This window comes from Xenopus laevis, chromosome 1L (assembly GCF_017654675.1).
Source record: "Xenopus laevis strain J_2021 chromosome 1L, Xenopus_laevis_v10.1, whole genome shotgun sequence".
NCBI classification, from domain to species: domain Eukaryota; kingdom Metazoa; phylum Chordata; class Amphibia; order Anura; family Pipidae; genus Xenopus; species Xenopus laevis.
Window position 1 is genome coordinate 120,365,251 of NC_054371.1, and position 13,775 is coordinate 120,379,025.

General features: G+C 36.8%; 2 protein-coding genes across 5 annotated transcripts in view; both read right to left on the bottom strand.

Moving 5' to 3' along the window:
- Positions 1 to 1,687: 1,687 nt before the first annotated feature.
- On the bottom strand, positions 1,688 to 6,158 carry LOC108696803 (cocaine- and amphetamine-regulated transcript protein). Its single transcript, XM_018226454.2, has 3 exons — positions 5,528 to 6,158; positions 4,782 to 4,865; positions 1,688 to 2,922 (listed from the first exon to the last, which is right to left on the bottom strand). Exons 1-3 carry the CDS (start codon positions 5,654 to 5,656, stop codon positions 2,815 to 2,817), a joined length of 321 nt encoding a protein of 106 aa, XP_018081943.1. The 5' UTR covers positions 5,657 to 6,158; the 3' UTR covers positions 1,688 to 2,814.
- A 5,324-nt stretch (positions 6,159 to 11,482) lies between these two features.
- Positions 11,483 to 13,775, bottom strand: part of LOC108713395 (survival motor neuron protein) — a 31,977-nt gene continuing 29,684 nt past the window's right edge. For all 4 annotated transcript variants that reach the window (XM_018256589.2, XM_018256600.2, XM_041562766.1 and 1 more), the window contains 2 exons: positions 11,740 to 11,819; positions 11,483 to 11,647 (listed from right to left, as the gene is read on the bottom strand). In XM_018256589.2, the coding sequence (XP_018112078.1) occupies positions 11,754 to 11,819 (66 nt within the window). In that variant the 3' untranslated portion in view covers positions 11,483 to 11,647; positions 11,740 to 11,753. The remainder of the gene's footprint in view (positions 11,648 to 11,739; positions 11,820 to 13,775) is intronic.

Below are 13,775 nucleotides of genomic sequence, written 5' to 3' on the forward strand. Positions count from 1 at the left end.
TTATTGACATGAAGCACAGACTGAAGGATACATTGAAAATGATCCAAACTGAAAGATGTGGAATTTTAATAACAAAAGTCCATACACAGTTGTGTTTAGATTTTGTCAGTCTACAACATATTAAAATGAATGCTTAGTTGAACTTGAACTTTGATGGATATTTGTTGAATCATTTGTCATCTCCTATTGAACTTGGGTAAGCCATCTGCTTCCCCTCATGTGCCAAACATAAATTATAACCCCTACTGGTAGATTTGATGTGCTTTTTTATGAATGTTTTGGGGTAAAATTATTAGCAACAGATAATCCCCCGGCATAAAAGACTCCTGCTTACAAAACAGTTACAACTGAGGGTTTAGTACGGGAGTGTTATATTAGTAATCTAATTATTTATCTCACAGGGATCTAATATGTTGCTTCAGTCTCTCTGTTTGCCTTGTTTAACTAACAAGAATTGACTTTTTGTAATTAAAACAATTTATAGCAGAGATGGTTTAGTATAACTACTTTGTATCCAGATATCATAAGCAAATAATCAAATCATACAAGTGCTTCACTGATAGCATGTATGGGCAGCATGGTGGTGAAATGGTTGCATTACTGCCTTGCAGCACTGGTGTCTCTGATTTCATTTCAGCCAGGGCCCTACCTGCAAGTAGTTTAGTAGTTTATATGTTTTTCTTGTTCTTGAGTGGGTTTCCTCCAGGTACCCTGATTTCCTCCCACACTCTAAAAACATAGAAGCAGTTAAATTGATTTCTAATAAAATTTACCATAGTATGTGTGATTGCAAGCTCCACTGGGGCAGGGACCGATGTGAATGATGTATGAAGATGAATATCTTGGTGCAATGTAAATAAAGACAGCCGAGCAATTGCATTGACATTGAGGTTGAGCTGTGTTCTTGAACGTGTGACTTTTATTTCATGAACATTTCTTGCTCCTAGTTCTTTCCTTATGCAAACAGTGAAACAGTTAAATGCCATTAGTAAAATATCTTGTTTGAAAACTGGTGAACCATTAAGTTGCGTGCTACTACATGTTTCCTTTGACAAACACAACTTTGCAATGCTCTATCTTCTTTTTGTTTTAGTTCTTCCAGGAGCAAGAGCGGAGCAATGCTTTGAATGGTTTACATGGTTTGCCCTTAAACTAGACTTAGATGAAATGGCTGGCCACACATATGACTATACAGTGTCGGACAGGCCCACCGGGATAGCAGGAAAACTCCCGGTGGGCCTAGGTGTCAGTGGGCCCTCCTGCTTCTAAACATTTGGCCTATTTCATGACCATTCCCTATTTATATGAGTATAAAGAGGCTAAATAGATGGAATTATAGGTTATAGTATGTAAAGGAAAGAGAATAGGAGAATAGAGGTTGAGTGAGGAGAGGAAGAAAATAACACTGGTCTAAAGTTTTTTTGGGTGGGCCCCTGGTGTCCCAGTCCGATACTGTGACTATATATAGCATTGAGGAATTTATTTTGCTTTTAATGTGCTTTAATGCATGAAAAACAAGCAGCCATTAGAGGGCACAGTTGTACTGGAGTCTGGGATTCCTAGGGCACGAACATTCAGTACCAAATAAATTTGCAGACAGAAAAAAAGGAACAGGATCACAAAGGTCAAGTTGATGTGTTCTTGTTCAAACACAAGCTAAGATAGGCAGTCCTCTCCCCAATCGACATATTCTTGTATTTAATTTATTGTTTAGTACAGACACCTCACAAAATAACACAAACATTTGTATGTATGTTGAATAAGAAATTAATTCAAGGGTTATTTTCCATTTCAGAATAATGATATTAATTCATTTCCACGTCAGTGTCAGATTTCATTAGGCGGAGATTCAATTATATTAAGTGAATAGTTAAGACCTTCTGACTTTCTTTGGTCTTCTCCAGTAACTGTAATTAAACGTATTAGTAGTCCTTGCATGGGTACCAGTGAAATGATGAGAGTAATATTTTCCTAACAGGGAGCTGTAGAATATATTTCCCTGTTTAATGGCAGAGCTGCAAATTGCTACCCTCATCCTACTGTGTTTCTGGGGAATGGCTATTAGGACACATGCCCTGCTCATTTGTAACTAAGACCATGGAGGAGCTATGGGGAGCTCAAAAAAGATTTAATTGAAGATTGCCATATTCTATTTCTCATGTTCTATATGATGACTTTTGCTTTTAAACAACAAAAACAGTGCAAAAACAGTCATAATACCATGTTCCTCATATGTTTGTACAATACTTTACAGTGTTGCCTGGAAAAACGAAATTAGAATAATCAAACAAATGTCCAGGGAGCACAAAATACTTCATTATTCACCCTGCATAGTCAAGACCAGTCAAATATCACAGATTTGTTACTACCATACCCCAACTATCCAAACAAATGCACAGCACTAGATGGGACAAGATATACATGATATGGTATTTACTGCAGGTCCACCAAGTTCCAGGTTTTCATACCTGTTTATAGTTTATGTTTTTAGGGATATCCTTACAGCAGCACAGCTAAATATTTTTTGCAATTACTAAATAATATACTGACTCGCCTAGGATGCTGTCCTGAAAATGGGGTTGAGAAAATGGTTTTGCTAACTTTCCATTTCTCCCCTTTGGGAGACACAACAATTGTGGTACTTGATACTGAATGGATGTAAATGTAACGAATATTTCAATACATGAATAAAAACACAACAGACACCAAAGATGGAATAAATGGCATCATGTTAAGAAACAGATCTCTGGACTGGAATGCTGCACTTGAGCAATCTTTGTCTCTGTTTCTGCACTCTTGTTGCTGTCTTCTGTCTCATAAGCATTTCAAAATGTAAAAATTGCAGGCAGTTCCTCTTGGGCAGTTACAGAGCTTGCCAATCCGTGCCCCTTTCCTTACAGCACATTGCTCACCAGCATCACACTGAGGAAAACAAAAGCAAAAAGGCAGATTAGTATAGATACATGGTGCTGTTAGGATTCATTCACAAGTGAAAGTGGCAGGATAATATCAGCCGCAAGGAGGAAAAAACACTGTTGGACGAGGAGTCGGCACGTCGGCACTGAGGTACACAATAAGAAATATTTGGCAGAGCCATTCAGATAAGAACAAATAATGTGACATTTAAGATGGCCATAAGCACGAAGATATGTGATTTTTTTAGACCATGTGGGCTCCAAATAATCGGCCTAACAATTTGACTGGTCGTTTAATCGATCGGACAGGTTAGAAAATTTCTCTCGGATCTAATGATATCCATGGGTGACCGTCACTACTATTTCAAACATAATTTTGATGTCGTCTTTCATTATAAATGGCCAGAACATCATCTGATTTGTTGGTTTTCCTACTTTATTCCTACAGTTTAAATTTGAATAGTTAGTTTGAGATTGTGGCATTAAAAGAAACAATCAATATCTAAACATTTGTCAGTTTTGGTCATCTATAGTCCAGAATACTTGGGCCCTGGGGTCTTCTAGAATAAGGGATCTTCCTGGAATGTGGATCACCACTAAAACACTTTTAAATGTTAATAAAAAAAAACAATTTGGTTTGTTTTGGCACTGAATTTATGCTTATTTAGTTGTAGTAATTATTTTTTAAATTGACATTGTATCAACAGGCATTGCAACTTTTATGAGCTTTCTTCATAGCAGCCCTCTGGATAGACAGCACATCTGCACAAAATAAATTCACCCATATTAAAAATCCCAATAAATATATAAGTATCTTAGAAAATCAATCCCACATTAAAAACAAATGTATTAGATACAAAGGAGCATCTCATGGAGCATGTAAAATAGTCAAAAAAGCCCCAGTACTTAAATAGTTAAAGCAAATGTCCTGTATGACAGTTCTGGGGATCTCTCTGACTGTGTCAAGCCTGTTGCAAAGATTATACTGAGGAATTTGCAGTGTAGCAGGCGCTCAAATTCCATCCACTGGTTACATGCCATTGCCTTGTATCTTACTTACAGATTATCTGCAGTCAATTATGGTTTAATGAAAAGTTGTGGGCAAATAAATTTACACTGGAATAAAATTTGACATATTTGGTGTTATGTGATAAAAGACACAAAGGGGCCGATTTATTGTCGAATTAGAAATTCAAATTTTCAAGTTTTTTATGGTCAAAACTGTCAAAATTGAGGGAGTTATTCGAATTCAATTAGAGTTTTTTAAAAAAAAAAAAAAATTCGAATTCGATTTTCGAGATTTAGCATACTCTTTGCCAAGAACTCAAATTCGATTATTTGCCACCTATAACCTGCCGAATTGCTGTTTAAGTCAATGGGAGACGTCCAGGGATCAATTTGGTTTGTAGCCTTCTTTTTTAAATCCGATTCAAGTTTTCGGGTTGATCCTATTCACACAGGTTTAAAAATTAGATTTTTAAAATAAATTTCTATTTGTCAAATTTCGAGTTCATGGGAGTTTATTGGAGTTTTAAAAAACTCATATGTAATCAATATTGGACCCTTGATAAATGTGCCTCCAAGGTGCAGTATCCTACAGAAAACTATAAGCAGAGATCATGTACTGTGTTACTGAACATAGTAAATGCTAACATATTTTATTACATATGGGGGTTAGAAATCCATTTTAGAGCAAGGACCCAAGTCGTTTAATCATGTAAACAGTTGCAGAAAACCAAAGGCGTAGCAGTTTATAACATTGATGCAATTCATCCAGCTTAAATAACTGCATTATAATGTATTTGTCTGCCCCCAGTTCCGATACCTGTGTGTGATGTGAATCTACAGAAACCTGTGTTATCTTACCGATGGCACCCATCCTAGTTTCTTGTCAAGAGGAAGGATCCGTTTACTCTTTAGTTTCTCCAGTACCTCCTGTAAAGCATCTATCTGCACAAAAACAAAAAAGTAAGCAGTACAGTCAGATTGTCCCTAGATAGCTGCCTGGACATAAAACATTTTTTGACTGTTCCAAAATTCATATCCAGTCCACACTTCAGTAAAATCAAATACTAAAATTCCATCCACTGGGAATTAAAATATTACTAACTAATATCTCACCCATTGGGCAAATCAAACACCGCCAACACACTTAGAATAAATGTAAGCTCTGAAGAGGGGGTTGTCAGGGACCAAAATATATTATTTTTTCCAAGGGAATCAATGCAACTTTTTATCACCAGAATTGCAGTTCTTCTAAAAAAAAACAGTTGCATTGTTCCATTTCTTTACAGTGAAGCTATGAAATTCCCTCTGTTTCAATAAACTCAATTTAAAAAAATAAAGTTGCTTGAATGTTCAGATGCACTAGTTGCCAAAGCTTTATTCAAATGTTAGAGATTTTATATATGATACAGTAAATCTTGTGGCTTTTTGCCACAAATTTATCATATCACAAAAAACAGAATCTCAAATTGAAATACATTTGTCATTTTATAAGCCACTGAATACACAGTAGAGCTTTTTTTTAAAGATATGCATATTATGATACATACATACACACAAGAAAACATTTGAGAATAATGTAAGGACTATAGATTCCTTGCCCTTACCAGCTCTTTCTCCTCTTGACTGCTGTCTGCTGGTTCTGCTGACCTGACCCCAACTGTCTCCTCACTGTAGACCAGAAACAGGAGTAAAGACAGGGAAAGACAAACCAGGGGTAGTCGGTGGCTCACCATTGTGCTGATAAAAGATAGTCTCTGTATTGTGCTGGCCGTGGTTCTGATAATTCCTACTATCTCCCTGTTGACTAATGTACCCCTAAAATGGTACCATCCCTCCTCCCACTTAACTATATTAATATGTTTCTTGTTTGCTTACATATTGCATCCCTTCCTGACAATCAGTTTTTCCTATTAACCTATTGACGTTTACGTCCAGCATCTAAAATGTATCTTATTTTCTATTTAATATACACCATCACTGCAAATCCCCTGGGGACAAAACAGATTAAAAGGTGGGAGGTTTTGTACGCAAAGTATAATTAAAATCCAATACCTGTTACTTGGGAGGTTTAACCTCACTTTTCTAAATATTTATGAGATAATAGTGCTAATCATTTCCGTATTTGTAAACTATTGGTGGTTATATTGATGTACAATACAACATGGTTTTCAGTTTCTCTTAAAGAGTTTACAAACACCATTTATTGGAGACCATACAATGCAAACTATGCCATTAGTAGAGTAGTATCAGATATATAATGAAAAAAAAAAGAAATGTTATTACTCCTTGTTAGCAGCACATGACCAGAGGCACAGTTTAGGTTGCAACCTATAGTAAGGGTGGGACAAGGCACTGTAAAAAAGCTATAAATACATATGTTCATCTTATAATCCCTCTAACTATAATTAAACAATTAAAATGATGCTGTACAAGGAAGCCTGTGGAACACTTAGGTTTCCTGGAGGCTATAAAACCTTTTCTGTGCTCTCTATGTTTACAGCCATCCTATAGACTATTTCTTTTAGTCCTTTTCTACAGTCACTGATTAATATTTTTAAGTAACTAGAATAGTCTGGATCACAAACCAATGGTTTATGATCCAGACTATTCTAGTTACTTATTGGACATCTTCAATTTATGTTAAAGGGATACTGTCATGGGAAAAAACATTTTTTTCAAAATGAATAGGTTAATAGTGCTGCTCCAGCAGAACTCTGCACTGAATCCATTTCTCAAAAGAGCAAACATTTTTTTATATTTAATTTTGAAATCTGACATGGGGCTAGACATATTGTCACTTTCCCAGCTGCCCCAAGTCATGTGACTTGTGCTCTGATAAACTTCAATCGCTCTTTATTGCTGTACTGCAAGTTGGAGTGATATCACCCCTCCCTTTGCCCCCCCCCCAGCAGCCAAACAAAAGAACAATGGTAAGGTAACCAGATAACAGCTCCCTAACACAAGATAACAGCTGCCTGGTAGATCTGAGAACAACACTCAATAGTAAAAACCCATGTCCCACTGAGACACATTCAGTTACATTGAGAAGGAAAAACAGCAGCCTGCCAGAAAGCATTTCTCTCCTAAAGTGCAGGCACAAGTCACATGACCAGGGGCAGCTGGAAATTGACAAAATGTCTGGCCCCATGTCAGATTTCAAAATTGAATATAAAAAAATCTGTTTGCTCTTTTGAGAAATGGATTCAGTGCAGAATTCTTCTGGAGTAGCACTATTAACTGATGCGTTTTGAAAAAAACATGTTTTCTGATGACAGGATCCCTTTAAGACAGATTGAGGGAAAAACCGTTACCATGCTAAAATCTCCACAAAATTATAAAGGCAGCTTATGTCTAAACCTAACACGTGGAAGATCCTTAACACTTTGACAACTTCAAACTTTCTCTGTGAAGGTGAATACCTTTCACTAATGTAGCATAAGTCAGAGTCTAGGAGGCAAATTTATCAAAATATGAGATAAGAGCTGACCACAAAAAAAACTCACAGACTTTTTAGCATTTTATTTATCAATGGGTAAAAGTAAGAGTTCACCATTTGATAAGGTGCTTCTAAATATCCCATAGGAATAAACAGAAAATGTTTTTTTTTTTTCGTGGTGAGCTCCAACTTTGAAAAATCTGGCCCTTAGTTCTTAGCTAGACATGCTAAGTTCCCCTTTAAAGTCACATGAGCAAAACACAAAAAGAAATGGTTTACCGTCATTCTGCTACATATTATAGACTGCTTCTGGCTGTCATTTTTTTAGAAACAATTTTATATTCTTAGTGCAAAGTTGCACTAGCCCACAGTCTTCTGAACTTCCATGGAAGTCTCCAGAGCAAAGCAGCAATTTGGAACATGTGGAAAGGGTACTGGTAAGTGTGGGTAGTGCTAGATTCATTTCTTGTGTTTTGGCAACTGGAAGAACTAAGAAGGAATGTACCTTTTCAGCCCCATAACATATATACATAATGCTGTCAGTAATAGTTTTATATTTACTTAAGATAAGTGCAGATCAGGATTTCACTTATTTTGTTCTCTCTCTCCCTTAATATATACACATTGTAGACTCAAGGACATCACTTGTAATGAAGGCATAGACAAAATGGCATTTGACTTTACACCACGACCACTTCACAGGTTTCTTTGGGTTTCTAGTGCCTCCAGTATGTGGATTACTCAAGTGGGGTTTGAGACCAAGTGACACAGTTACCCTGTACTATCCGTCTGCTTACAAAATCATGATGAAAACAGGGTTAGAGAAAACAAGTATAGCAAATCTAAATATCTTTATCATAGTGGCTTATCATTTCTGAATACCCACAGAATAAACTGTGTATGTTACTCATAGTTTATCCATTATCAAATTACTACAACCTTCAATATAAGCATGATTCATATTTGTGGACAGCAATTGCCTCAGACTAAACATTTTATGCAGTATTCCAAAAGGAAACCTTGCCTTTGCCTATTAACAGGGGGTGTTACAGCAGAAAGCTGAAAAAGCAAATTCAGGTGCTGAATGTTTGTAGAACACAACCTCTCCTGTGAGATCAGCCACGGTGTCACTACAGTTGCGTCAGCACTTGCCCCATCTGATTGATATGCCAAAGGTTTTCTACTAGTACACATATGCTTGTCTTCATTTCAAAACTCAATTAACCCCAACAAAAAGGATTTTGCTTTGAATCTTATGCTTTTGTTAAAATATTCCTTCCCTCATTCATACAATGGATACTTTAAGGAATTGCTTTTTTCATTAGCCAAAACAGTGCCTGTTGTTAAGAAGCTTTGACAGAGATTAGTATTTCATATCCCTATGAAAAGTAAATGCTGAAAAGCATGCCCTGATGTATTTGTGGAGAAAACATCACATATCATATATTCTGGCTATCATTTTTTCAGTGTAAAATATATAACCATAATTGTATTGCTGCTATTGATGCTTCATATGGGTGATGTCTGGGTGGCAAAAAAAACAAGAAGCCCTGGTATAAAAAATTTATTTTGTGTAGGGTTCCATGCTCCTTATTGTTTTTTCCATTGTAAGCTGCGCAATTCACCAGTAGCACATTAACAAACACTCAGTGGGGTATCCATTTTCCACAACATATTGTGCAAGCCTGTCATGCTTACTACGGATGAAATATACAGTATGTTTTGAGCAACATATTCTACAGGTATGGGACCTATCCATAAAGTGGAGGACCTGCGTTTTTTAGGATAATGGATCTTTCCATAATTTGAATCTCCATAGATTAAGTCTACTAAAAAATCATTTAAACATTAATAAGGATTCTTCTGCCCTCAATAAGGATTTGTTATATCTTATTTGGGGTCAAGTACAAGGTAGTGTTTTATTATTACAGAGAAAAAGGAAAATACTTTCGAAATCTGAATTATTTGATTAAAATGGAGTCTGTGGGAGACGGCCTTTTTGTCTCTGGACAACGGGTTTCTGAATAACATATCACGTACCTGTACTAGGATATATCCCGTGACAAAACAGGCCAATGTGAGTACTATCTAATCCTTCAGTTGACATGCAATTTTGTCACATGTACAGATATCCAAACTGCACTGTTCTAATCAGAAGGCTCAGACTGAACGTCTAGAATTTATAGGAAGCACAGCGATGTTTTACACTTTTGCCAGTTATTATTGGTCGGTGTGGCTGTAGGAAACAGGATTTCAAATCCAAAGCAATAAACTGAACAAAAGCTCTATACAAGCATTAAAGGTTGGCCAGTTATCAAAAAACAATACAACTTGCTGACTACTGTATCCGTACCACCTTAAATAGACAAAAGAGTATCCAGTATGGGATCCGTTATATGGAAACCAGTTATCTAGAAAGCTCTGAATTACGGAAAGACCATCTCCCATAGACTCCATTTTATCCAAATTTTGAAAAAATTATTTCCTTTTTCTCTATAATAAAAAAACGGTACCTTGTACTTGATCCAAACTGAAAGGGGATGTAAAGGCAAAAAAAAAATCCCATTTTTACTTTCTTTAATGAAAAAGAAACCTATCTCCAATATACTTTAAATAAAAAATGTACTGTTTTTATAATAAACCTGACTATTTGCAGTGAAACTCTCCCTTCATTTACTTGCTGTGACTGCTGCAGATAGGAAGCTTAAAAGGGAATTCAACCCGTAATAAAAAAAAAAACTCTCCCCCTGGGAAGACCACCACTCCCCCCCAGCCTACCTGCAGTTGGAGTAAATTTCCAGCCCCGCACAACTGCACATGCAGCAAAAGTCACGAAAATTTCTGTTGTGACTTTTGGAGCATGCTCAGTGGTTCGTGACCGGAAATTTACTCCAACTGCGCATGCGACGAAACATCCGAAAAAAAATGAAGAAAGAAGTTGGCTGCCATGAACTCCGAGGCCAGAATCTGTACGGAAGGGTGAGTGGAAAATTAGGGGCATTTGCCCGGAGGGGCAGGTAGGCTGCGTGGAGGAGGGTCTACCCAGGGTAGGGTTTGTTTTTTTTTATTACGGGTTGAATTCTCCTTTAAAACGGTCCCTAACTGCTCTACAGGGAAACAATCATACTTTTAAATGGCAGGGGGAGCCCCGAACCTTACTTCCCTGACCTTGAGCAGCTTTGTTTGTTTCCCTGTAGAGCAGCTGGTGACTGTGTAGAGATTTCTATCCGCAGACCCAGTGCAGTCTGCATAGTCTGATTATTAATCAGTCTTGTTGTATCAGCTTCTATGGAAGATATTATTTGATTTGTGCTGTTTTGATCATTTATGATGATCCCTAAGCTTAATCTCGCAACTGAAGCCCAGACCTCACTGAGCATGTACATGGTCTGGGTCTTGCAGAGATGTTTAACAAAGTTACAAGATGACAGCTTCCTGCGGCCAACTTTGAAAACATAAATCATTTGTTTAATTAGGCTTCTGGTGTGGTAAGTTCATGTTTATGTTTAGTATACAAAATACAGCATTTGTAGCATTATTCTATTTTAGACTTTAGTTCCCCTTTAATCCTCAGTGAAAGCAAAAACAGCCTATTGGGTTTAATGAATGTTTACATGATTTTCTAGCAGACTTAAAGCCATACCGACACCTTCCTATTAAAATCATTGGAATGTGTCCATATCAAGGAGGTGCTGCACGCCAAATAGTTTTCTTATAAAAGTCCCCCCCAAAGCTGGGGGTGGCGCGATCCTTTCATAGGCTAATTACAAATGAAAACTGCTCCGCCCCCAGCCCAGCATCACTGAAACAATGCAGAAGATCCTTTAGCAGTGTCAGAGGGTTGTCTTCACAAAGGTTCGCAGGGCTGTGGGCAGCTCTGAGGGGGCTTTTAGTGGAAAATATTAGGCGTGCAGCACCTCCTTGATATGGACATGTTCCTATGATTTTTATAGGAATATTTTGGTATTGCTTTAAGGTATGAAGTCCCCAATTTATGAAAAGATCTGTTATTAGGAAAAACCCAGGTCCCAAGCATTCTGGATAACAGGTCCCATACCTATATAGCACTTTATTTAGGAGTGAACAGTCACTACTAATAAGGAGAAATATTCACATAAAGGGATGAAAACAAGCTGAATTTTATTTTCACTCTTTGCAGATCTCTTTGTTAGGGTACGATAGCATCCACAAGCATGAAGTTGGGAGGGAAAGGCTGTCAGTGTGTAGGGAGGAGCCTGGAGAAGTCTGTCTGTCTGGCATTCTCCATGGGAGAGATAAATCTGCAGTCCTAAAGAAAGATTAACATGATATTAACAACTGTGTTGTTTTTACATCATTGTGTGCATATAGATATTTCAAAGCGGTGAATTAATTACTTGCCTCATCTTTCTGGTCTATTTTCTCCTTGATCCTTTTTTTAGGTTGGGTCTCAAGGCTTCTGCCCTTCCTTGTTTGAGACCCTGAAAAACAAGGAATTGCAAAACAGGCCCAAGAAATGATAAAATGGCAATCTGAAGAAAAAAAGTGTTTTTACGTTTTAGATATTAAAATGAAAACAAATATCAGATAGGAGAACATTGAAAGAAAGAATTATTAAAGCAACATATATTTTTGCTGGTTAAAATATGTCATACTGTTATTATACTCTTCCTACACTGCAGTAGATACAAAAATAAATCTGTTTCTGTTTTATAAATATTTTTTGGACAGTTGTTTATATATTTATGGGCTTATCTATTTTTAGTAATTCTAAATTAATTGTAAAACGTAATTGTTCTAAGATAAAAAGCTCTAAGAACTGTCTCTAGCCTTAAGAATGACTATAATTACTGTGTGCCATATACAAAGTTACTATTCTGAAATTTTTGTGGTTTCTATTGAACTTTTTTCCTGTTAAGATTTGTACAGACAAAATAGTTCTATGTACCATGTCTTTGGGGTGAACTAGGTGGACTAACTGAAAGAGGGTAGATGAATAAGCAATAACTGAGAGACAGATATGTTTTTAAAAAGGTAAATCTACTTATTCTGTACAAATCACAAACATATTTGCTTTACTGATAAAGGTCCTAATTAGGTCTGTTTTGAATAGGGTCTTGCAGACTGCAGCCCCAAGCTGCTGTCAAATACAGGCACTGCCCGGGTTACGTAGGGTTATATATGAGATTGGGTCTGTAGGTTTGTTCTTAAAAGAGAAACAAACCAATTCCCCCCTGCCCTACATAGACCCCCCCCCCAGCCTAGCTGCTACCCAGGGCAAATACCCCTAAGTCTTTACTTACCCCTCCGTGCAGATTCTGTCCAGCGGAGTTCACAGCAGCCATCTTCAGCCGCTTTGGTAATCTTCGGAATGAGACCAGTGGAGCGGTGCATGTGCAGTTGGAGCAATTTTCTGTGTAACAACAACTGCGCCGAAACTCATGAAAATTGCTGAAGCGCCGGTCTCATTCCGAAGATTACCGAAGCGGCTGAAGATGCAGCCCATGAACTCCGCTCGACAGAATCTGCATGGAGGTACAAGTAAAGACTTAGGGGCATTAGCCTGGGGTAGCAGCTAGGCTGGGGGGGGAGGAGGGAGGGGGGTCCATGTAGGGTAGGGGGTAAGGTTTTTTTTTTTATTAAGAGTTTGTTTCTCCTTTAAGTTGAATTTGTATGTAAGTTAAAACATATACATTTACTTATTAAGTGCAAGAGTATGTATTTTTACCTTTTAGTGCTCTGCAGTAGACAACACACACCAGAGGGGATTGGGGCAGGTTGTTTATTAAAGCTAAATGCTAATAAAGGCCAAGCAAACCACAGTACATTACTGTAATAAGTATGAGTTTTATGTAAGTCAGGAGTATGTAACTTGAGGACTAACTGTACCCGTTACCCTCTGTCTTTAACTACAAGTAGGGTTGCCACCTGGCCGGTATTTTACAGACCTGTAAAAATGATGGTTGATCCCAATGTTATGATTAGGGAAATATATATATATATATATATCTATATATATATCTATATATATATCTATATATATATATATATATATATATATATATATATATATATATATATATATAGATATATATATATATAGATATATATATATATAGATATATATATATATATATATATATATAGATATATATATATATATATATATATATATATATATATATATGTAGTCCCACAGTACCAGCACTCCGATCTTTAAACAGGTTCGTGGTGCACGATCAAATACAGGATATATAGAACAAGAAGGATCAGCACTCACTGTATTGATGTGAAGAAAAGTTTTGCGTTTATTGATTTACAACATAATGGATTATGTTGTAAATCAATAAACGCAAAACTTTTCTTCACATCAATACAGTGAGTGCTGATCCTTCTTGTTCTATATATATATATATATATATATACAAACTCCAACG

Bases quoted from the DNA above. Each gene is read 5' to 3' on its own strand.
- LOC108696803 (XM_018226454.2), bottom strand. From the start codon at position 5,656: ATGGTGAGCCACCGACTACCCCTGGTTTGTCTTTCCCTGTCTTTACTC. The intron at 4,866-5,527 runs GTAAGGGCAAGG...GTTTTTGTGCAG, and splicing joins GTCAAGAGGAGAAAGAGCTG to ATAGATGCTTTACAGGAGGT. The intron at 2,923-4,781 runs GTAAGATAACAC...TGTTTTCCTCAG, and splicing joins AACTAGGATGGGTGCCATCG to TGTGATGCTGGTGAGCAATG.